General features: G+C 43.3%; 2 protein-coding genes across 17 annotated transcripts in view; one reads left to right on the top strand and one right to left on the bottom strand.

Moving 5' to 3' along the window:
* The window catches only part of ncor1 (nuclear receptor corepressor 1), a 411320-nt gene extending 405903 nt beyond the window's left edge, over positions 1-5417 (bottom strand). For 14 of the 15 annotated variants that reach the window (XM_087977100.1, XM_087977101.1, XM_087977099.1 and 11 more), the window contains exon 1: positions 5264-5417. The gene's annotated coding sequence lies outside the window, so the exon portion shown is untranslated. The remainder of the gene's footprint in view (positions 1-5263) is intronic. The other variant, XM_087977105.1, reaches the window with a different exon arrangement.
* The window catches only part of pigl (phosphatidylinositol glycan anchor biosynthesis, class L), an 82490-nt gene continuing 62334 nt past the window's right edge, over positions 5418-25573 (top strand). Inside the window, exon 1 of one of the 2 annotated variants that reach the window (XM_043714226.2) lies at positions 5418-5834. In XM_043714226.2, coding sequence (XP_043570161.2) covers positions 5573-5834 — 262 coding nt within the window. In that variant the 5' untranslated portion in view covers positions 5418-5572. The remainder of the gene's footprint in view (positions 5835-25573) is intronic. The other variant, XM_043714225.2, reaches the window with a different exon arrangement.

Raw genomic sequence — 25573 nt, 5'->3', positions numbered from 1 at the left:
GGGACGGACAGGCGATTCTGTGGGCATGGGCGAGACTCTCGGATGGTTTGTTGCCTCCCGGGTGCCAGGGTCCGAGACGTCTCGGACCGTGTCTTCAGAATCCTTAAGGGGGAGGGTGTGCAGCCAGAAGTCGTGGTGCACGTTGGCACCAATGACATAGGTAGGAAGAGGTGGGGAGGTCATTCAAGAGCTCAGGGAGTTAGGCTGGAAGCTGAAAGCTAGGACAGACAGAGTCGTCATCACTGGGTTGTTGCCGGTGCCACGTGACAGTGAGGCAAGGAATAGGGAGAGAGTGCAGTTGAACACGTGGCTGCAAGGATGGTGTAGGAGGGAGGGCTTCAGGTATTTAGACAATTGGACTGCATTCTGGGGAAGGTGGGACCTGTACAAGCAGGACGGGTTGCACCTGAACCAGAAGGGCACCAATATCCTGGGGGGTAGGTTTGCTAGCTATCTTTGGGGGGGGGTTTAAACTAATTTGGCAGGGGGATGGGATCCGGACTTGTAGTCCAGCAAGTAGGCTAGCTGTTTGTCAGGATGTCCAAGTGTGTGGGGAGGCTGTGAAGAAGGTAGCACTGACAGGGAATACTTGCGGACACAGAGATGGATTCAAGTGCGTATACTTCAACGCAAGGAGTATCAGAAATAAGGTGGGTGAACTTAAGGCGTGGATAGGTACCTGGGACTACGATGTTGTGGCCATCACAGAAACGTGGATAGAAGAGGGACAGGAATGGTTGTTGGAGATTCCTGGTTACAGATGTTTCAGTAGGATTAGGGAGGGTGGTAAAAAAGGAGGGGGAGGTGGCGTTGCTAATTAGATTTGTTATAACAGCTGCAGAAAGGCAGTTTGAGGGGGATCTGCCTTTAGAGGTAGTATGGGCTGAAGTCAGAAATAGGAAAGGTGCAGTCACCTTGTTGGTGACACAAGTCAAGATGATGCATGACAAACTGTGATGCCTGTTGCCTTTGTTCTTGAAGGCATTCAAGCTCCCAAATATGGATGGCGTTGCTGCAGTAGCATTGAAGATAGAAAGAGGAGTCCATTTAACTCTGCTAGCTTGTTTCACCATTCACAATCATGGCTATCATTGAGCGGAAAGCAATAATCCCTCCCTTGTCCCATACCCCTTTAGCCACAAGACCTACATCTACATTCTTTTTGATAACAAAATGCATTAACTACAACCACTTCCTGTGATGGTATATTCCATAGACTCACCACACTCTAGTTGAAGAAATTTCTCCTCATTTCAATCCCAAAAGGTTTACCTCTTATTCTTAAACTATGACTCTGGGTTCTGGACTCCTCCCACCATCAGGAACATCCATCCTGCGTTTAACCAGTTTAGTTTTGTTAGAATTTCATAAGTTTCTAGGACATCCCCCTCATTTGTCTAAACCCCAGGGAATTCAATTGACCTTCATACGTCAATCCAGCAATCTCAGGAATCACTTTAGAAATCTTCACTGCACTCCATCTACATCAAGCAGATTCTTCTGCAGATAGGTTGACCAAAATGCACACAATATTTCAGGTGTGGCCTCATCATTATCCCGTACTGATGCAGAAGGACATCCTTGTTCTTGTACTCAAATCCTCTCACTATGAGAGTCATAAAATTTCTTTACTGCCTGCTGTACCTGTGCACTTACTTTCAATGTACCTGTGCACTTACTTTCAATGACTTGCCCACGAGACACCCAGGGTCCAGTTGAGCATTCCCCTCTCTCAATTGGCAGCCCTTCATATAACAATCTGCCTTCTTGTTTTGTTACCAAGTAGATCACTTCATACTTAACCACAATATACGACATCTTCCATGTGTTTCTCCATTTACTTAGCCTGCCCAACATCTTAATATCTTTTCAGTCTTAGACACAAATGTGCAGCATCAGTTGTGGAGTGAGTCAATAGTTAAAGGTGGTGCATGGAGTGTCAAATCATGTGAGCTGCTATATTCCTGAAGATGTCAAAATTCAATATTTTTGGAGCTACATTCATTCAGGCAAGAGAATACATGATCACATGACTGACAGGCCATGTAGATGGTGGAACTACTTTGGGGAGTTAGGAGGTAAACGATTCACTGCTGAATATCAAGGATACAACTTTTGTGTAACCCAGTTTTCATATGGATGTTCCAGTTAACTTTGTGGTTAATTGTAATATTAACCTCCAAGCAAACTGCTGATAGTATCTCTCCAGCAAAAGAGAATCTAAACACCTTCCCATGACTCAATGGCATTGCCATGATTGAATGCCTCACTATCAAGGTTCTTGGCAGTTACCGTGAACTGGACTGGCCATATATATTGTAGCTACAAAAACAGTTCAGATGCTGGGAATTCTGCAAGTAACTCATCCTCCTGACTCCCAAAAACCTAACCACCATCTACAAGGCACAAATCAAGAAAGCTAGGACAAATGGCTGTTGATTCCAATGTACGATCTAAAGGCAGTACGGTGGCTCAGTGGTTAGCACTGCTGCCTCACAGCGCCAGAGACCGAGGCTCGATTCCAGTCTCGGGTGACTGTCTGTGTGGAGTTTGCACATTCTCCCAGTGTCTGCGTGGATTTCCTCCGGATGCTCTGGTTTCCTCCCACAGTCCAAAGATGTGCAGGTCAGGTGAATCGGCCTGTTAAGTGCATTAGGCAGAGGGAAATGGGTCTGAGCGGGTTACTCTTCGGAGGGTCAATGTGGGCTTATTGGGCCGAAGGCCTGATTCCACACTGTAAGGAATCTGGGTCCTCTACTTTTTGTCATTTACATAAATGATTAGGATGCGAGCATAAGAGGTACAATTAGTACGTTTGCAGATGACACCAAAATTGGGAGTGTAGTGGACAGCAAAGAGGGTTACCTCAGATTACAACAGGATCTTGACCAGATGGGTCAATGGGCTGAGAAGTGGCAGATGGCGTTTAATTCAGACAAAATGCGAGGTGCTGCATTTTAGGAAAGCAAATCTTAGCAGGGCTTATACACTTAATGGTAAGGTCCTAGGGAATGTTGCTGAACAAAGAGACCTTGGAGTGCAGTTTCATAGCTCTTTGAAAGTGGAGTCGCAGGTAGATAGGATAGTGAAGAAGGCGTTTGATATGCTTTCCTTTATTGGTCAGAGTATTGAGTACAGGAGTTGGGAGGTCATGTTGCGGCTGTACAGGACATTGGTTAGGTCACTTTTGGAATATTGCGTGCAATTCTGGTCTCCTTCCTATCAGAAAGATGTTGTGAAACCTGAAAGGGTTCAGAAAAAATTTACAAGGATGTTGCCAGGGTTTGAGCTATAGAGAGAGGCTGAACAGGCTGGGGCTGCTTTCCCTGGAGTGTCGGAGGCTGAGGGGTGACCTTATAGAGGTTTACAAAATTATGAGGGGCATGGATAGCATAAATAGACAAAGTCTTTTCCCTGGGGTCGGGGAGTCCAGAACTAGGGGGCATAGGTTTAGTGTGAGAGAGGAAAGATATAAAAGAGACATACAGGGCAACTTTTTCACATAGAGGGTGATACATGTATGGAATGAGCTGCCAGAGGATGTGGTGGAGGATGGTACAATTGCAACATTTAAGAGGCATTTGGATGGGTATATGAATAGGAAGGGGTTGGAGGGATATGGGCCGGGTGCTGGTAGGTGGGACTAGATTGGGTTGGGATATCTGGTCTGCATGGGTTGGACGGAATGGTCTGTTTCCATGCTGTACATTTCTATGACTCTAATCTGTAGACTCTGCCAAATACAGGGTAAAAATAATGACTGCAGATGTTGGAAACCAGATTCGAGATTAGTGTGGTGCTGGAAAAGCACAGCAGTTCAGGCAGCATCTGAGGAACAGCAAAATCGACGTTTCGGGCAAAAACCCTTCATCAGGATGACTTTTGCCCAAAACGTCGATTTTGCTGCTCCTCAGATGTTGCCCGAACTGCTATGCTTTTCCAGCACCACTTGAATCTAGAATCTGGCAAATACAGGACAAATGGTGCTTGACAGCTGGAGAATTGAGGTGTTTTGAGATTTCTGTGATCCTTCTGATACATCTCAATGTCTTGATGTGATCAGTACCCCGGTTAAGCAGTCTCAGTGTTTGACAAAAGCCAAGATTTCTCATGAGTTGTCAGGATGGCTGACTTCTTCAGCGACGCTTTGAGAATATCCCGGATTCAGAGTACAGCAACCGTTTTCGGAATCTGGAGCTAAACATACAACTATATCACAAACCAGCAAAGTTGGTTTTCGAGTGATTGGTGCTTCAGTACTGGACATGTTGGCTTGGGAGAGTACACTACTTTTGAACCATCTTTCTTTCCACTGGATTTGAAACATCATACAAAACACTGCTGATTATTTTTCTAGTGCTTTGAGATGTCTGCTGTAGGCATGTGTGAAGCATACAGTAATGTGCGGATCATTAATAATCACTAAAATACAACCTGAAATATAAACCCAAGTCTCTGGTTTAAGATTTTAGTCCTCCCTTTTATCAGGATTCCAATCATCACTGATGAAGGGCTCCATTCCTGATGAAGGCTTTTGCCCGAAACGTCGATTTTCCTGCTCCTCAGATGCTGCCTGACCTGTTGCGCTTTTTCAGCACCACTTTAATCTAAACTCTGGTTTCCAGCATCTGCAGTCCTCACTTTTGCCAAGGCCTCCAATCATCACTGTTAGCTCTTCTACCAACTCTTTCACAGGATATCATAAATGTGACTAGTTAGGTCCACATCAGCTCGGTATTTATTTATTCCAATCATCCAATCATAATCAAAAGTTACTTTCATCTCAATTCTTGCACATCTCCTGTGCTGGCCTATATAATGGCTTTTTACCCTTTCTAGAAATTTCTTACAAAACAGAAGACAATTGGGATATAGGGACGTGCCTGATTAAGCCAGGAGTATCGATACCAGATACAGACAACACCATATATCACAAAGAATTGTTTACCACAACTCCAATAATTATAAAGCATTACACAGGCGTTTTAAAAACAGGAACACGCATTAACAGCAACTTTCCATTTCATGACCCGGATTGAGGGGAGCAATAAGCAACAGCGACCAGTCAGCCCACTGTCCGACTGGCTGACCGTTGCCCTCCTGAACCAGGCCTCAGCCTCGGGGCCTCAGCCTGCGGCCTTGCCTGTTCGCAATGGTGCTGGACCAGAGTCGGTTACTTCGTCCTCACGCATACGCCACATTTCATAGCTGTTTGCCGATGCCATAGGCCCCGGCCGCCCACCCCAGAATGCCGCACACTCACCAGCCAATATCGTGCCGCCTGTGCCCAGGCTCCGCTCCGAGCGCGCTCTAACCCCGCACCGCCATCTTGCGTGGAGCGCGGGTTCAAAGCCGACCGTGCCGCCGCTTCCTCCCGGGCTACCTATTCCTTCTGCTGCTCCTCCTGGTCCACTGCAGCCTTCCCCCTGACTCAATACCCTTAGCTCCCGGTCCCGATCACGGTCGTGGACCCCCGCTCCCACCGCCCGTGACGCGATTCCGTCTGCATCTGATTCTGCGGCTGCGCACACCCAGCAGATCCTGCCGGCCCTGGGGGAGGGGCACGATTACCATGGAGACCCTGAGCCTGGGCCTGGGCTTGGGCTTGGGCTTCCTTTCTGCTTTCATCTACTCTTATTACTTATGCATCCGAAACATTTACCTCAAGAGTTGCGGTGGTAGTCGAGAACGACCTGTATCTGCAGAGAAGAAGCCTGGGGCGGCCGCTTTGTTCGTGACTGCGCACCCGGATGACGAGTGCATGTTCTTCGCCCCGGCCATACTGCGGCTGACGGCCCGCCGCCTCTCCGTTCACCTGCTGTGCCTATCCACAGGTAGTTGACTACTTTTAAAATCTTACCATTCTTCCTAAACCATGCAATGAGGCTGCCGTTTCCAACGCAGGCCTGAAGTCAGTCATTGTGGAGGGAGCTCTACTCTGTATCTAATCCCTCGCTGTTCTTGCCCTGGGAATGTTTCATCGGGAGGGACAGTGTCGTGAGAGATTTACTTTCAGTTGGAAAAAAAAAGTAGAGCAAGCATTCTTGTCTATATAATACTGTATTGTACCTGCCCTAGCAGTGTTTAATGGGACTTAGTGTCGACGGCCGTTTACTTTCATTCTCTCATCCTTATCGTGCGAATAGAGGCCATTCGGCATATCGAATCTGTACAGATCCTCCGAAGACATCCCACGCTCGTCTACCCATCATCCAGCATTTACCAACCCATAGCCAACCCAACCTACCCTACACATCTTTGGACTGCCGGAGGAAACTGGAACATCCTGAGAAAACACGCAGGCTTGGGAGAACAGATACAATCCAGAGATATGCAGCTTAGGTGGATTGGCCATGCTAAATTGCCCCATAGTGCCCAGATGTATAGGTAGGTGGATTAGCTTTGGTAAATGCAGGGACATGATGGGGACGTTAGTCTGGGTATGATGATGTTCAGAGGGTTGGTATGGACTCGATGAGCCAAATGGCCTCTTTTGGCACTGTAAAGATTCTGTGTTCCCTGAGCCATGTGAGTGATTCTACTTGATTCGAGGCTACAATGGAAGAGAATACAGAGAACGTAGAAACCCCACAGACACTGAATGCTGGAAATATACGCAGGTCGTTCGAGGTGTGAGGCAAAAGTGCTAACAACTGAGCCACTGTGCCTCTGCTGAAAGAGGTTTAAAAGAGAGAGTTTTACAATTTTTGAGAAGATGTGCAGTTCAGGTTGAGGTTCACGTTGTAAGTTTGCTAGCTGAGCTGGAAGGTTTGTTTTCAGACGTTTCCTTCACCATACTAGGTAACATCATCAGTGATGAAAATGTGTTGCTGGAAAAGCGCAGCAGGTCAGGCAGCATCCAAGGAACAGGAGAATCGACGTTTTGGGCATGAGCCCTTCTTCAGGAATGAGGAAAGTGTGCCAAATAGGCTAAGATAAAAGGTAGTGAGGAGGGACTTGGGATAGGGGCATTGGAAATGCGATAGATGGAAGGAGGTTAAGGTGAGGGTGATAGGCTGGAGTGGGGGTGGGGGCGGAGAGGTCAGGAAGAAGATTGCAGGTTAGGATGGTGGTGCTGAGTTCAAGGGTTGGGACTGAGATAAGGTGGGGGGAGGGGAAATTAGGAAACTGGAGAAATCTGAGTTCATCCCTTGTGGTTGGAGGGTTCCTAGGCGGAAGATGAGGCTCTCTTCCTCCAGCCGTCGTGTTGCTATGGTCTGGCGATGGAGGAGTCCAAGGACCTGCATGTCCTTGGTGGAGTGGGAGGGGGAGTTGAAGTGTTGAGCCACGGGGTGGTTGGGTTGGTTGGTCCGGGTGTCCCAGAGGTATTCTCTGAAACGTTCCGCAAGTAGGCGGCCTGTCTCCCCAATATAGAGGAGGCCACATCGGGTGCAGCGGATGCAGTAAATGATGTGTGTGGAGGTGCAGGTGAATTTGTGGTGGATATGGAAGGATCCCTTGGGGCCTTGGAGGGAAGTAAAGGGGGAGGTGTGGGCGCAAGTTTTGCATTTCTTGCGGTTGCAGGGGAAGGTGCTGGGAGTGGAGGTTGGGTTGGTGGGGGGTGTGGACCTGACGAGGGAGTCACGGAGGGAGTGGTCTTTACGGAACGCTGATAGGGGAGGGGAGGGAAATATATCCCTGGTGGTGGGGTCCGTTTGGAGGTGGCGGAAATGACGACGGATGATACAATGTATATGGAGGTTGGTGGCGTGGTAGATGAGGACCAGTGGGGTTCTGTACTGATGGTGATTGGAGGGGCAGGGCTTAAGGGCAGAGGAGCGGGAAGTGGAGGAGTGATAGTTGGTGCTCATGTATCCTGGTGGCTAGTTTCCTGCTAGTTTCTCTGATGTAATATTTGTTGCAGTTCATGAAGGGTATTTTGTATATGACATTCGTTCCGCTGGTTGTTCGTTTGTGGTCTTTAGATTCAACAAGATCTATTTCAGTGTGTTGGTAGGTTTGTGGGGTTACCATGATACAAAGGGACCGGGTAGTCTGGTTGTCATCTCCAAGATGTCTTTCATATATAGTGTGGCAAGAGTGTTGTGTCGTCTTGTTTAGGTTTACTGTGTAAGAATCGGTGGAGTCTGCTTATTGGAGACTCTAACCACACTACCATACATTAAAAACATGTTCGAGATGACGACTAGACTACGCGGACCCCTTGGTATCATTGTCGCCCACAAACCTATCAACATGCTGAAACAGCTCTTGATGAATCTCAAGGATCCTGTACCAACAACCAACAGAATGAACATAATATACAAAGTACACTGCAAGGACTGCAACAAACATTACATGCAAAATTCCAATTAAGGTTATGCCATGGTGACCCTCCTGCTTCATTTAAACCAGCAACACAGAAAAGATTTATCCCGTGCAGTAATCTGTGAAAATTCAAGAGGCCAAGAGCTATTTAAAGTAAAAATTAACAACTTTATTTCTTATAGTATAACAGTAATTAACTAACAACTATTTATAACTCTTTTCTCTAAAGATCTTTTACTGGTCCGATTAAAAATCCTGATTAAGACTTACAAAACAAAACTTCTTACCTCAAAACCAGGCAGCTTTCAGTTATTCTCTGTATCCCTCTCTTTTCCTTGGCAATTCTGCTACATAACTTACTGATCAATAAAGGTACCTTTAAGAGAACTATTTTTTGGGCAGTTTTTACATGCTGTTGGCATGGCAATTCTCCTCCCAACTGTTCAATTTTCCCCGGTCTTATACCCCCAAAGGATCGGATTGTGTCATTGGCTTTTAAGATTGTCAATATACTAAATTCAAACTTGATTAGAATTTGGTATTTTTTGGAGTGTAATTTAAACTGGTTGGCCTAATTCAAATCTGTTTTTGTTTCCAGGCAACCCAGCTAATTGAGCTGTTTGACTAAATGTTACATTGTTACCTTATTGAGAACACTTGGTGCTGTGTCAAGTAGTTCTGCTAGCTTCTAACTCTCTGAAAGGTACAGTGTACACACATCTTCATAACAAGGTCAATGGCTTTATACAAGTGTAAATACTTCCCTTGCTTTTGTGTTTTATGCCCTTCTTAATAAAGTCCAGGAGCTTGTTATGGTTTATATCCACTTTTACAATTTCTCTGCCACCTCCAATGATTTTTAAGCATCTCTGAAGTTGAAGTAACTGATATTCATGTGTCTCAACTATTACCTTTTTCAAGCAAAAATAGAAGAACTGCGTATGCTGGAAATCTGAAATGAAAACAGAAATTGGTGGAGAAACTCAGCAAGTCTGGCAGCATCTTTGCAGAGAAAACAATGTTAAATTTTGAGTCCAGTGACAGTTAACACTGCATTGTCTCCACAGATGCTCCCAGAGCAGCTAAGTTTTTCCAGCAATTTCTGTGTTTGTATTAGAGGAGCTAATATTCTGCCGACATAATGTTGCTAAACTAAGCAGTAGGTTTATTTGTCAGTGATGGCAATTGTAAATTCAATTACGTAGTATCGAGCAACATTTCAGTTTTTAACAAAGCTCATATGTATGTTGTGGAGATGATGGCATAAACGATACTGTCATTGGATTTGTAATCTAGAGGCCGAGGTTAATGTTGTGGACACATTGGTTCAAATCTCCCCATGGCAGCTTTTGGAATTTAAATTCAGTGAACAAATCTAAAATATAAACATAATGGTGATTATGACATCTATCATTAATTGTTGTAAAAACTCATCTGATGAATGTGTTCTGGGAAGAAAATCTGCTGTGTTCACTTAGTGTGGCGTATTCATGATTTCAGATGCATATTAACACAGTTGACTCTTAATTGCCCTCTTCAATGGCTTAGAAAATTGCTGACCTTACCAGTGATTCCCATATCCTGTGTAAGAATAAATTTAAAATAAATCTAGCTTTGTAGAATCATTGCACAGAAGGAGATGGCAGGTTGATGGGTACCAAAGTATAGACTTAGATGGGTCAAATCAGATCAGGAAATGAAAGATAGAATATTAGTGAATATAGTCAGTAACTTGGAAAGGTAAATGAAACAAGGATCAAAAGCAACCAAGAAAGGAAATTGACAGGGTTGAGCTGGTTATACTTCAATGCAAAGAATATTACAAGCAAGGCAGATAAACTAAGAGTCCAGATAGACACGTGGCAACACAGTGTCTGTCTTATAACAAAAATCTGGCTAAACAAGCCGAATTGGCAGCTCAATATCCCTGGATAGAGAGTTTTCAGACAGGATAGAGTGAGTGACAAGAAAGGAGGGGAGGAGGCCTGGCAGTATTAAAGAGTCAATTACACTTGTGAGAAGGGATGATATATTAAACAAGTTAACAAATGAGGATTTATGAGTTGAGTTTAGGAATAAAAAAGGGCGGTTACACCACTAGGAATATACTACAAGCCCCCAAACAATGAGAGAGAGATAGGAGAATACATATATAGACAAATTTGTGCTTATAGGAATAAGAGGGCAATAACAGGAACAGAATTTAACTATCCTAGTAACAGCCTTTGGAATATTGTTTGCAATTCTTGTCTCCCTCCTACCTGAAGGATGTTGTGAAAATTGGAAGGGTTCAGAAAAGATTTACAAGGATGTTACCAGGGTTGGAAGATATTAGCTATAAGGAGAGGTTGAATAGGCTGGAGCTGTTTTCCCTGGAGCGTCAGAAAGTGAAGGGTGAGGCTTACAGAGGTTCATAAAATCATGAGGGGCATGGATAGAGTAAATAGGCATGGTCCTTTCCCTGGGAATGGGGGAGTTCAGAGCTAGAGGGCATAGGCTTAGGGTGAGAGTGGAAAAAATTAAAAGGGATCTGAGGGGCAACTTTTTTCACACACAGGGTTGTGCATTATGGTACAAGCTGCCAGAGGAAGTAGTGGAGGCTGGTACAACTACAACATTTAAAAGCTATCTGGATGGATATATGAATGCTAAGGGTTTGGAGTGATATGGGCCAGATGCTGGCAATTGGAATTAGGTTAGGTTAGGATATCTGGTCAGCATGGATGAGTTGGACCAAAGAGTCTATTTCTGTGCTGTACATCTCTATGACTCGAAATAGGTTTCAAACAATATAAGGGCATTGAGGATGAAAGATTCATGGACTGCATTCACAAATTATGTTTTAAACAGTACAAGTCCAATGAGAGGAGATGCAATTCTAGATTTAGTTTTAAAAAATGAAGATGGGCAAATGGGTGAAGTGACAGTGGGCAACCGGAACTCAATCAACAATCACATTGACTTGAATCCCATTTCCCACCGTCTGAGAAAAAGAACAGGAAATGACATCACCAACCCAAGGAAACCTAAACACATATATACAAAGCGGGCCATGGCACAAGTGCTTCATCCGGAGGCTCACTCATTATGTTACCTATTGCGGTGATGAAACGTCAGAAAACTAACCTTCCAGCTCAGTGAGCAAACCTACATCCACAATTTGGTTAGATTTAGTATTACTGTGGATAATTATAGGGATAAATAGAGTCATAGAGATGTACAGCATGGAAACAGACCCTTCGGTCCAACCTGTCAATGCAGACCAGATATCCCAACCCAACCTAGTCCCACCTGCCAGCACCCAGCCCATATCCCTCCAAATCCTTCCTATTCATATATCCATCCAAATGCCTCTTAAATGTTGCAATTGTACCAACCTCCAGCTTATTCCATACACGTGCCACCCTCTGTGTGAAAAAGTTGCCCCGTATGTCTCTTTTATATCTTTCCTCTCTCACCCTAAACCTATGCCCTCTAGTTCTGGACTACCCAGGCCCAAGGAAAGACTTTGCCTATTTACCCTATCCATGCCCCTCATAATTTTGTAAACCTCAATAAGGTCATCCCTCAGCCTCCGATGCTCCAGGGAAAACAGCCCCAACTTGTTAAGCCTCAGCCTATAGCTCAAATCCTCCAACCCTGTCAACATGTAAATCTTTTCTGAACCCTTTCAAGTTTCACAACATCTTTCTGATAGAAAGGAGACCAGAATTACATGCAGTATTCCAAAAGTGGCCTAACCAATTTCCTGTACAGCCGCAACATGACCTCCCAACTCCTGTACTCCATACTCTGATCAATAAAAGCAAGCATGCCAAATGCCTTCTTCACTATCCTATCTACCTGCGACTCCACTTTCGAGGAGCTATGAACCTGCACTCCAAGGTCTCTTTATTCAGCAGTACTTCCTAGGACCTTACCATTAAGTGTATAAGTCCTGCTAAGATTTGCTTTCCCAAAATGCAGCACCTTGCATTTATCTGAATTAAACTCCATCTGCCACTTCTCAGCCCATTGACCCATCTGGTCAAGATTCTGTTGTAGTCTGAGGTAACCTCTTCGCTGTCCACTACACCCCCAATTTTGGTGTCATCTGCAAACTTACTAACTGAACCTCTTATGCTCGCATCCAAATCAGTTATGTAAATGACAAAAAGTAGAGGACCCAGCACCGATCCTTGTGGCACTCCACTAGTCACAGGCCTCCAGTCTGAAAAACAACCCTCCACCACCACCCTCTGTCTTCTACCTTTGAGCCAGTTCTGTATCCTAATGGCTAGTTCTCCCTGTATTCCATGAGATCTAATCTTGTCGAACGCCTTACTGAAGCCCATATAGATCACATCTACCACCTCTGCCCTCATCAATCCTCTTTGTTACTTCTTCAAAAAACTCAATCAAGTTTGTGAGACATGACTTCCCACGCACAAAGCAATGTTGACTATCCCTAATCAGATTCTGGATTAGTGGTGCTGGAAGAGCACAGCAGTTCAGGCAGCATCCAAGGAGCTTCGAAATCGACGTTTCGGGCAAAAGCCCTTCATCAGGATTTCTGTGGCTCCACATAAAGGCCACCTTGCTGATCTTTGAGGGGCCCTATTCTCTCCCTAGTTACCCTTTTGTCCTTAATATATTTGTAAAAACCCTTTGGATTCTCCTTAATTCTATTTTCCAGAGCTATCTCATGTCCCCTTTTTACCCTCCTGATTTCCCTCTTAAGTATACTCTTCTAAGGATTCACACGATCTATCCTGTCTATACCTGACATATGCTTCCTTCTTTTTCTTAACCAAACCCTCAATTTCTTTAGTCATCCAGCATTCCCTATACCTACCAGCCTTTCCTTTCACCCTATCAGGAATATACTTTCTCTGGATTCTCATTATCTCATTTCTGAAGGCTTCCCATTTTCCAGCCGTCCATTTACCTGCGAACATCTGCCCCCAATCAGCTTTCGCAAGTTCTTGCCTAATACCGTCAAAATTGGCCTTTCTCCAATTTAGAACTTCAACTTTTTGATCTGGTCTATCATTTTCCATCATTATTTTAAATCTAATAGAATTATGGTCGCTGGCCCCAAAGTGCTCCCCCACTGACACCTCAGTTACCTGCCCTGCCTTATTTCCCAAGAGTAAAGATCAAGTTTTGCACCTTCTCTGGTAGGTACATCCACATACTGAATCAGAAAAGTTTCTTGTACGCAAATTCCTCTCCATCTAAACTCTTAACACAATGGCAGTCCCAGTCTATGTTTGGAAAGTTAAAATCCCCGACCATAACCACCCTATTATTCTAACATATGGCTGAGATCTCCTTACAAATTTGTTTCTCAATTTCGCTCTGACTATTAGGGGATCTATAATACAATCCCACTAAGGTGATCATCCCTTTCTTATTTCTCAGTTCCACCCAAATAACTTCCCTGGATTTATTTCTGGGAATATCCTCCCTCGGCACAGCTGTAATGCTATCCCTTATCAAAAATGCCACTCCCCCTCTTCTCTTGCCTCCCTTTCTATCCTTCCTGTAGCATTTATACCCTGGAACATTACTGCCCATCCCTGAGCCATGTTTCTGTAATTGCTATGATATCTCAGTCCCATGCTCCTAACCATGCCCTGAGTTCACCTGCCTTCCCTGTTAGGTCCCTTGCATTGAAATAAATGCAGTTTAATTTATTAGTGTTTACATGTCCCTGCCTGGCCTGACTGTTTGACTCGCTTCTGTTCTCAACTGTAACAGTCTCAGATTGATCTCTTTCCTCACTATCTCCCCGGATCCCCCCCAACCCCCCGCCACCTTACTAGTTTAAATCCTCCTGAGCAGCTCCAGCAAATTTCCCTGCCAGTATATTAGTCCCCTTCCAATTTAGGTGCAAACCGTCCTTCTTGTACAGGTCACATCTACCCCAAAAGAGATCCAAAAATGTGTATCCTTCTCCCATACACCAACTCCTCAGCCATGCATTAATCCTCCTATTCCTGCCCTCACTAGCTCATAGCACCGGGAGTAATCCAGATCTTCCTACTCTCGAGGACCTCCTTTTTTAAATTTCTGCCTAACTCTCTGTAATCTCCCTTCAGAATTTCAACCTGTTCCCTTCCTATGTCGTTGGTTCCAATGTGGACAATGACCTCTTGCTGGCTCCTCTCCCCCATGAGAATATTCTGCACCCTCTCTGAGACATCCTTGATCCTGGCACCAGGGAAGCAACACACCATTCTGCTTTTTCACTGTTGGCCACAGAAACGTCTGTCTGTACCTCAGACTAGAGGATCCCCGAACACAATTGATCTCTTGGAACCCGACGTACCCCTCATTGCCAGTCTCAGTTCCAGAAACTTGGCTGTTTGTGCTACGTTCCTCTGAGAATCCATCACCCCCTACAATTTCCAAAACAGCATACCTGTTTGAAATGGGTATATCCACAAAAGGCTCCTGCACTAGCTACCGACCTCTTACCTTTCCTGGAGTTAACCCATCTATGTGACTGTATTTGAGACTTTCCCCCCTTCCTATAACTGCCATCCATCACATACTGTTGCTGTTGCAAATTCTTCTAACTGTCTCTCCAACCAATCCATTCGATCTGATAAGATTTGCAGCCAGCAGCATTTATGGCAGATATCATCTGCAGTGACCCTTAAACTCTCTTTAAGCTCCCACATATGATAAGAAGTACATATTACTCTATTAAAGGCCATTTTTTGCTCTTTCACAATCTACAGACCCAGAAAATAACACCGTCTTATTCCTCTACAAACTCTGCCCCAGATTAAATTAATAGTTATGATTTACATTTTAAGTTTAATCAAGAGACATATCTCCAAAGACACGTGATCAAGAAAGAACCCACTCTACTCTCTATTGTAGATTCTCTGTAGGCCATACTTAAAAACAACGATTAACTTATCTGATTCTGTGCTGGGAATTTTGCCCAACAGTTCCTTGAAGGAAATGTTTTAAAGTGGGGGTGATGAATTTTAAAAGCTGAGAAGTGATTTGGTGGAGGTGGACTGAACAGGGCTGCTAAAGGATAAATCATTGGTAAACCAGTGGGAGGCACTAAAAGGAACAATCCTTTGGACATAAAGCAGACATGACCCCTCCAAATATAAGAATGATGCTGCCAAATCCCTGTGAATCTCCAGAAATTTGCAGGGAAAGATTAAACAAACAGAAAGCTTATGATAGTTACAAAAAACTCAAAACTATAGATAGCCTAAAGTAGTATAGAAAATATAGGGATCATGTAAAAAGGAAAAGAAGAAAATCAAGACAGACCATGAAACAATATTGGCAACCAGATGAAGGACAATCCAATGATCTTTTACCAGTATATAAAGAGCAAAAGGATGGTTAAGGAAAAAGTGCAACCTATCAAAAATGAAGAAGGGAACTTGTGTGAAGATGCAGAAGATATGGGAAGAATTTTAAATGACTTTTTCATCTCTCGTTACTAAGGAAAAGGATGATGTGGATACAGTAATCCAAGAAGAGCAGTGTGAAACTTTGAACAAAATAATCATAATGACAGAGGAAGTATTAGAGGAGTTGGAATCCTTGAAAGTGAGTAAGTTGCTAGGGCCAGATAGGTTGTTCCCTCAGTGGTTGAAGGAAGTCGTGAAGAAAACTGCAGATGCTCTGAGGATTATTTTCCAATCTTCAATCGATACAGGTCATGTGCCGGAGGACTGGCAGAATGCAAATTTGGTTCCATTGTTTAAAAAGGTTACAAAGGACGTACAAAATAATTATAAGCAAGTTAGTCTTACTGTGGTAGTGGGCAAATTGTTAGAATCACTTCTGAGAGATTGGATAAACTGTCATTTAGAAAGACATGGACTAGTCAATGATAGTCAGCATGGCTTTGTTAAAGAAAGGTCCTGCTTTACAATTTTGATTGAATTCCTTGAGGAATGGACTGAGGAGTGGCAGATGGAGATTAATTTAAATAGATGTGAGGTGTTGTATCTTGGTAAGGCAAATCAGGGTAGAACTTATACAGAATCCTGCAGAGTGTTGCCAAACAAAGTCCGTGAGGTGCACGTTCATAGTTCCTTGAAAGTGGAGTCGCAAGTAGACCAGGTATTGAGGAAGGCATTTGGCCAGTGCATTGAATGTAGGATTTGGGAGGTCATGCTGCAGCTGTACAGGACACTGGTTAGGTCACTTTTGGAATATTGCATACAATTCTGGTCCGAATATAGGAAAGATGTTAAACTTGAAAGGGTTCAGAAAAGAAGACAGGATTGGAGCATTTGAGTTATAGGAAGAATAGGCTGGGGTTATTTTCCCTGGCGTTTGAGGCTGAGGGGCAATCTTATTGAAGTTTATAAAATCATGAAGGACATGGATCGGGTGAATAACCAAAATCTTTTTCCAGAAACCTGAAGTGCAAAGAGATTTGGGAGTTCTAGTCTAGGATTCTCTCAAAGTAAACTTGCAGGTTGAGTCAGTCGTTAGAAAGGCAAATGCAATGATGGCATTGAGAAGACTGGAATATAAAAGCAGGGATGTTCTTCTGAGGCTCTGGTCAGGCCAATTTTGAGTATTGTTTGCAGTTTTAGGCCCCATATCTCAGGAAGGATGCACTGGCCCTGGAGCAGGTTCACTAGAATGGTGCCAGGAATGAAGAGCTTAATATAGGAGGAATGTCTGAGGACTCCAGGTCTGTGCTGAATGGAATTTAGAAGGATTTTGGGGGCGGGGGGAAGAAATCTAATTGAAACTTACAGAACACTGAATGGTTTGGACGATTAAGATTACTTACAGTGTGGAAACAGGCCCTTCGGCCCAACAAGTCTACACCGACCCGCAACCCAGCCAGACCCATTCCCCTACATTTACCCATTCACCTAACACTATGGGCAATTTAGCATGGCCAATTCACCTAACCTGCACATTTTTGGACTGTGGGAGGAAACCGGAGCACACGGAGGAAACCCACGCAGACATGGGGAGAATGTGCAAACGCCACACAGAGAGTCGCCTGAGGCGGGAATTGAACCCAGGTCTCTGGCGCTGTGAGGCAGCAGTGCTAAGCACTGTGCCACCGTGCTGCCCAGAAGGGAAGATGTTTCCATCGGTAGGAAAGACTAGGGCCCGAGGGCACAGCCTTAGATTAAAAGGAAGACGTTTTCAGAATGGAGAGAAGGAGAAACTTCTTCAGCCAGAGAGTGGGGAAACTGTGGAAACTGTGGAATTCACTGCCACAGAAGGGTGTGGGAGGTCAGATCATTAAGTATATTTATGACGCAGATAGATAGGTTCTTGATTGTCAAGGGGATCAAGGGTTATGGGGAGAAAGAGGGAGAAAGGGTTGAGAACCTTATCAGCCATGATTGAATGACAGAGCAGACTCAATGGGCTGGATAGCCTAATTTGTTCTCCTGTGTCTTATGAGCTCCATGCTGGCAAATGGGACGAGATTAAATTTAGGATATCTGGTCAGCACGGACAAGTTGAACTGAAGAGTCTGTCTGTGCCGAGAACAATTGATGAGGGTAATGGATGTTGACTAGAACATAGAACATTAGAACATTACAGCGCAGTACAGGCCCTTCGGCCCTCGATGTTGCGCTGACCTGTTATACCAATCTGAAGCCCATCTAACCTACACTATTCTATGTGGAGTTTAGTCAGGCATATGACAACATCCCACATAGCAGACTAGCCAAAAAAAAAAGCCCATTAGACACTGAGTGTCGCATTAAGTTGGATCCAAAGTTTGTTTAGTAACAGGTAACCAAAAGGTAATGGTTGATAGCTGCCCCTGCAGATAGTGCTCCCCAGGGCTCGATGTTGGTGCGTCTGCTGTTTGTTTTATACATTAACAATTTGTACTTGAATGTGGGGGCACGATTGAGAAATTTGCAGACAACAGTAGTTGGCCACGTAGTGAATGGTGTAGAGGATAGCTATAAGCTACAAAATGACATACACCACTATTTTAAACGGGCACCTTATCAACCTTTGCTTTTGATAAACGAGCAAAAATTCTTTACCTCAAAAACTGCAGTCTTCTGCAATGTATGAGTATTTATGCTGTAAATAAATAAGTGATATGTATATCTGCAGTATTATTTTTCTATTACTTTGTGCTTTTACATTAATTTTAGGTGGTGTGCTGATATTTTTACATAGATTATGAGCGATATCGATGTCTCGAAGCTTCGCTTGGTCAAGCTTTACTGTGGTTAGTTTGAGTTTGATTTATTGTTGTCATGTACTGAGATAGTGAAAAAATGTTTTATTTCATCGTATACAGACAGATCATACCATACAAAGTGCCTTAGGGTAGCAGAGCAGTGTTACAGCCGCAGAGGGACAGATCAGTATTAACATTTGAGAGATCCATTCAAGTCTGATTGCTAGTGGGGAAGAAGCTGTTCTTGAATCTGTTTATACATGTATTCAAAACTTTGATATTTTCTTCCCAAAAGAAGAGGGTAGGAGAAGAAAGTATAACTGGAGTAAGAGGGGTTTTTAATTACAAATAAAAACTGATTGAAAGCCTCAGCAGGTCTGGCAGCATCTGTGGAAAGAAATCAGAGTTTAGGTTTCGGGTTCATTGACTCAGGACTGATAGTAGTTATTGGAAAAAAAAAGTTTTTTTTAATGCAGAAAATGGGGAGCAAGTAAGGAGTAAACAACAGGTGGAAATACAGCCGAAAAGAGAGAAACAGTTGGACAGGAAAAAAAAAAGGTATGAATGAACAGTGGACTTTGATCATGTTGGTTGCCGCCTTGAGGCAGCAGGAGGTATAGATGGAAAGCTAGTTTGCTTGATAAACTGGTCTGTTTTCACAACTGTAGTTTTTTGTGATCTTGGGAAGAGCAGTTGCCAGGGATCAAGGCACTTTGGTAGGCTGGAGTTGGTGTGAGCCATGACTGACGTTTTGAAGCACTTCATAATTATGGAATTTGTGCTCGAGGCATCCTCTATGATGTTCATGTGCACTACTTGATATCTGGAATATTTAATCAACCAGTATAGGTACTGGTTAGAACGTAGAAGTGCAGTACAGGGCCTTCAGCCCTCAATGTTGCACCAACCTGTGGAACCAATCTGAAGCCTATCTATCTGACACTATTCCATTTTCATCCATATGTTTATCCAACGATCATTTAAATGCCCTTAAAGTTGGCGAGTCTACTACAGTTGCAGGCAGTGCATTCCATGCTGCTCCTACTTTGAGTAAAGAAACTACCTCTGACATCTGTCCTATGTCTATCATCCCTCAATTTAAAACTATGTCCCCTCGTGCTAGCAATCACCATCCAAGTAAAAAGGCTCTCACTGCCCACCCTATCTAACCCTCTGATTATCTTGTATGTCTTAATTAAGTCACTTCTCAACCTTCTTCTCGCCAATGAAAACAGCCTCAAGTCCCTCAGTCTTTCCTCATAAGACCTTCCCTCCATACCAGGCAACATTCCAGTAAATCTCCTCTGAACCCTTTCCAAAGCTTCCACACCCTTCCTATAATGCGGTGACCAGAACTGTATGCAATACTCCACGTGTGGCTGCAACAGAGGTTTTGTACAGTAGCAACCTCATGACTCTAAAACTCAATCCCTCTACCAATAAAAGCTAACACACAGTATGCCTTTTGAACAACCCGATCAACCTGGGTTGCAACTTAGAGATCTATGTACATGGGCACCCAGATCTCTCTGCTCATCTACACTGCCAAGAAGCTTACCATTAGCCTAGTACTCTTTATTCTTGTTGCAGCTTCCAAAGTGAATTTACCTCACTTTTCTGCATTAAATTCCATTTGCTACTTCTCTGCCCACCTCTGCATCTTATCTATGCCCCTGTAACCCACCCACAACATCCTTCGGCATTATCCACAACTCTGCCTACCTGAGTGTCATCTGCAAGTTTACTAACCCATCATTCTCGGCCCTCATCTAGGTCATTTCTAAAAATGACCAACAGCAATGGCCCCAAAACAGATCCTTGCGGTACACCACTAGTAACTGAACTCCAGGATGAACATTTCCCATCAATGACTATCCTCTGTCTTCTTTCAGCTAGCCAATGTTTGATCCAAACTGCTAAAATCACCCTCAATCCCATGCCTCCATATTTTGTGCATTAGTCTACCGTGAGGAATCTGCACACCACAACCGATTTACCCTCATCCACTTGTTTGGTCACCTTTTTCAAAGAACTCTAAGTTTGTGAGGCACGACCTACCCTTCACAAAACAGTGTTGATTATCCCTAATCAACTTATTCCTCTTTAGATGATTATAAATACGATCTCTTATAACCATTCCCAACACTTTACCCAGAACCTAAGTAAGGCTCACTGGTCTATAACCAGGGTTGTCTGTCCTCCCCTTCTTGAACAGGGGGACAACATTTTCTAACTCCAGTCTTCTGGCACTGTTCATGCATCAAGATCATGCCAAGAGGCTCTGCAGTCTCCTCCTGAGCTTCCCAAAGAATCCTAGGATAAATCTAATCTAGCCCTGGATTTTCACACTTTCCAAAATTTCTAACACCTCCTCCTTGTGAACCTCAATTCCTTGTAGTCTAGTAGCCTGTGTCTCAGTATTCTCCTCGACAACAGTCTTTTTCCAGTGCAAATGCAGACAAAACATTCATTTAGTGCTTCTTCTATCTCCTCCGACTCCATGCACAACTTGCCACTACTGTCCTTTATTGGTCCTAATCTTATTCTAGTTGTTCTATTATTCCTGATATAGAACGCTTTAAAATTTCCCTTGAGCCCATCTGCCAACAACTTCTCATGTCCACTCCTGGCTCGTCTGAGTTCCCTTTCAGTCTTTCCTGGCTAGTTTGTAACTCTCAAGTGCCCTTTGAGCCTTCACGTTTCATCCTAACATAAGCATTCTTCTTGACAAGAGATTCAATTTTGGTAAACCACGGCTCCCTCGCTCAACCACTTCCTCCCTGCCTGACAGGTACATACTTAAGGACAAGCTGTTCCTTGAATAAGTTCAATGTTTCAATTGTACCCATCCCCTGCAGTCTCCTTCCCCTTCTCAAATCTTGCCTAATTGCATCATAATTGCCTTTCCCCCAGCGATAACTTTTGCCCTACAATATATATCTATCCCTTTCCATCACTAAATTAAACCTAACCGAATTGTGGTCACTATCACCAAAGTGTTCACCTACATCCTGATCTAACACCTGGCCGGGTTCATTACCCAGTACTAAATCCAATGTGGCCTCACCCTTTGTTGGCCTGTCTACATCCGGTGTCAGGAAATCATCCTGCACACATTGGACAAAGCTGACCCATCTATACTCGAACTGTAGAATTTCCAGTCAATTTGAAAAGTTGAAATCCCCCATAACTACCCGTTACTCCCACTCCTATCCAGAATCATCTTTGCAATCCTTTCCACTACATCTGTGGAACTATTTGGAGGCTTATAAAAAAATTCTGAACAGGGTTACCTCTCCTTTCCTGTTTCTAACCTTAGCAAGAGCGTCCTCTGCTACTGTCTTTCTGCTACTGTAATACAGTTCTTGACTAACATTGCCACACCTCCCCCTCTTACCATCTCTTATTTAAAGATTTAAATCCCAGAACTGGGAACAACCATTCCTGTCCCTGCTCTATCCAGGTCTCCAAAATGGCCACAAAATTGAAGTCCCAGGTACCCATGCTGCAAGTTGATCCACCATATTCCAGATGCTCCTGGCATTAAAGTAAACCCATTTCAAACCACCTTCCTGCTTGCCAGTGCAGTCTTGCAACCATATTTCTGACCTCACTACTCTCAACCTCCTGGAGACTAGAACTACTACTTAGGTTCCCATCCCCCTGCAGGAAATATTTCAAACACTCATGAAGGGCATTTGTAAATCTCTCCCCGCCCCCGGAAATTAGTACACCTCTGGGTTAATCAAAGGTTTGCTGTAGATGGGAGGAATGGGTAAGAAAATGGCAGAAAGAGTTCAACTCATAAGTATGAGGTAATGCAATGTACTTAGGGAGGTCAAACGGTAAAAAGGAATACACAATAAATGCGAATGAGGAAATAGGTAGACGAAGTGAGAAAGCTAGGTTTGCACATTGCCAGGTCCCTAAGGGCAGCAGTGCAAGTAAGTAAGTTGTAAAGAAGGTATATGCAATGCTTTCCTTCATTGGTATTGACACAGGGTAAGAACTCCTGCTGAAATTAAATCAGCAACACAAGATTTATCCCGTGCAGAAATTTGAGGGGTCAAGAACTATTTAAAGTAAAAATTAACAACTTTATTTCTTAAAGTATAACAGAATAGCTAACAGCTATTTATAACTCCTTCCTCTAACCTTTTGCTTTCCCCTCTGCAGTACTGATTAAGATTGACAAAACAGAACTGCTTACCTCAAAACCAGGCAGCTTTTGGTTATTCTCTGTATCCCTATCTTTTCTTCTTGGGAATTCTGCTTCATAGTTTACTGATCAATAAAGGTACCTTTAAGAGAACTATTTTTTGGGCAGTTTTAACATGCTGATGGCATGGCAGTTCTCCTCCTAACTGTTCAATTTTCCATGTCCTATACCCCCAAAGCATTGGATTAGGTCATTGACTTTTTAGATAGAATTTAGTATATTGACAAATTTGATTAGAATTTGGTATTTTTCAGGGTGTAATTTAAACTGCTTGGCCTATTTCGAATTGGTTTGGCTCCAGGCAAACCTGCTGATTGAGCTGTTCGACCAAATGTTACCTTTATTGAGAACACTTGGTGCAGTGTCAGGTAATTCTACTCACTTCTGACTTTGTAAGTGTCAGACCCACATCTTCATAACACCTGCTCCCTTAAGAAAAAAAAGAATCATAGTGAAAAGATGGCTTCATTTTTCTTTAATCTTTAAACATACAGATAACTTAAAGTTCACCTTAACTTCTTCCCAAATCCCTGTATAGATATAACATTGAATACAAATCTCATCTAAACTTGCAGTTAAATCCACAATAACGCATCTGCAATTACATTCTTATGAACTGCAACATGTATGACTTTTTAAAGTCTGTAACATAAGACCCCAACAAAATCTGTGTACGCAACCATCTCAGACACTGTTTGAGACGTACACGTTGAAATGTTTTAAGGCTAGTACCAAACTCAATAGTTCTCTTCCGATCGTGGACTATTTCTGGTGGATGTTGATCTTCTTTGAAAAGTAATAAACTGGTAGTTCAATCCCATCCTCATCTTCCTGTAGGAAGACACCTCCAACTCCTATGTCAATAGCATTGATGGTGACTTTAAAAGGTTTTGAAAAGTTTGGTGCAGCTAAAACTGATTTGGTGGTTAATAATGATTTCAAATGGTTGAATGCCTAGTGGCATGGGTCTATCCACTGAAACTTTGTTCTTCTTCAGCTAATTGGTTAACTGTGCCACTACACTGCTGAAGTTTGAAACAAACCTCTGATAAAATCTGCTGAGTCCTAAGAATCGAAGCACCTCTTTCTTAGAGGTTGGTTGTGGAAATTCCTAGATGACCTTAGTCTTTGCGTTCCGTGGGGTCAACCTTCCATGACTGATGTTATGTCCCAAGAAAGTCACCTCTGCTTTCGCAAATTTTCTTTTATTTAAGTTTATCACTAGTTTTGCTTCTCATAGTTGTTCAAAGAGCTCTGCCAAATGTACCATGTGACCTTTCCAGGACTTAAAGATCACCACATTGTCCAAATAGACTGCACAGTTTGTTAACCCAGCCACAACTTTGTTAGAGTCTCTGGAATGTGGTGGGTGCATTCTTCATTCCAAAGGCCATCACTTAACTGATATAGCCCATTTATGGTTACAAACGCAGAAATTTATTTCGCAGTCTCTGATAAAGGTATCTGCCAGTAACCGTGCATTAAGTCCAAGTTGGTGATGTAACTGGCTTGATAGACTTTCTTGATACAGTCCAATCTAGGAATTGGATAGGAGTCAGATTTTGTAACAGCGTTGACCTTCCGATAATCCACACAGAATCGTAGAGTCCTGTCTGGTTTGGGAACTAAGACGATCGGCAACCTCCACTCACTCTGGCTTGGTTTGATAATATCCTCATCAAGCATGGCCCCCACCTCCATCTGGACCTGTTTAGCTTTGAGACGATTAAGCCGATAGGGGTCTTGTTTTAAACAGAGCAATATTCGCTACATCTGCTTCATGTATAATAGCACTAGTCCTCCCAATCTGATTCTTTCATATGTCCTTATACTGCAGTAACAAATCTTTCAACTGCGTTCTGTGCTCCTATGACCTATCCCATCCTCAAGGACCTCTTTTTAAAATAGATTTTGAGGTACCTTAAAATCCACATCATCTGGATTCGATTCCTCACTCTGCGGGGAAGTAACTAACACCTGTTTTCCCAGTCCCTTCTCTTTAGTATAATACAGTTTCAACATGTCACATGACAAACTCTATACCTTTTTCTATCTGGCATCTTTACTAGATCGTTCACCTCACTCATCCTTTTCTCAATTTGATAGGAACCATTGAACCTGGCTTTGAAAGGATCTCCTATCATTGGTAACAGTACTAACATATTATCCTCCAGAAAAACATTAGTCTGAGTTTTTATCTGCCCCTGCTTCTCTACACTGTGCCCCCTTTAGGTGCTGTTTAGCTAACTCACCTACTCTACGTAATCTCTCCCTTACCTCAGATACATAACCTAAGTGTGAGATCTCCGACTTTGGTCATGCCGACTTTGGTCATGTCAACTTTTCTTTAACTTCCAAGGGTCTTTCACTTCATGACCGATTATCTGAAAGGGAGTTAACTGAGTAGATTCATTTGGGGCATCTTTAATGGCAAACATTGGCATACCTTCATCCCAGTCATTCAGGTAGTCCTGACAGTATGTGCCAACATGTTCTTAAAGGTCTGATGCCACCTTTCTCAAGCTCCCTGTGATTCAGGATGATATGCACTTTAAATCCAGTGCATATGTATAATCTATCCTTTAATTCTGTAAACAGAATAGCAGTAAAATTAGATCCTTGGTCCGACTGAATCTCTCTGTGTAGCCCATATTGTGCGAAAAAAGCTATTAACTCCTCTACTACCTTTTTGCCTTGATACTTGGCCAAAGCATTGCACTGTTACCTTATTGAGAACACTTGGTGCTGTGTCAGGTAGTTCTGCTAGCTTCTAACTCTTAAAAGATACAGTACACCCACATCTTCATAACAGATATAGAGTACAAAAGTAGGGATGCAGTGATGAAACTATATAAGACACTGGCAAGGCCACAACTGTGCGCATTTCTGGTCACCACATTTCAGGAAGGACATAATTGCTCTGGAGGCAGTGCAGA

This window comes from Chiloscyllium plagiosum, unplaced genomic scaffold (genome assembly GCF_037043375.1).
Source record: "Chiloscyllium plagiosum isolate Xiang-an unplaced genomic scaffold, Cpla_swu_hap1 HiC_scaffold_31, whole genome shotgun sequence".
Taxonomy (NCBI): domain Eukaryota; kingdom Metazoa; phylum Chordata; class Chondrichthyes; order Orectolobiformes; family Hemiscylliidae; genus Chiloscyllium; species Chiloscyllium plagiosum.
Note: the sequence above shows the minus strand (reverse complement) of the source record. Positions and strands in the feature narration are given on the sequence as shown.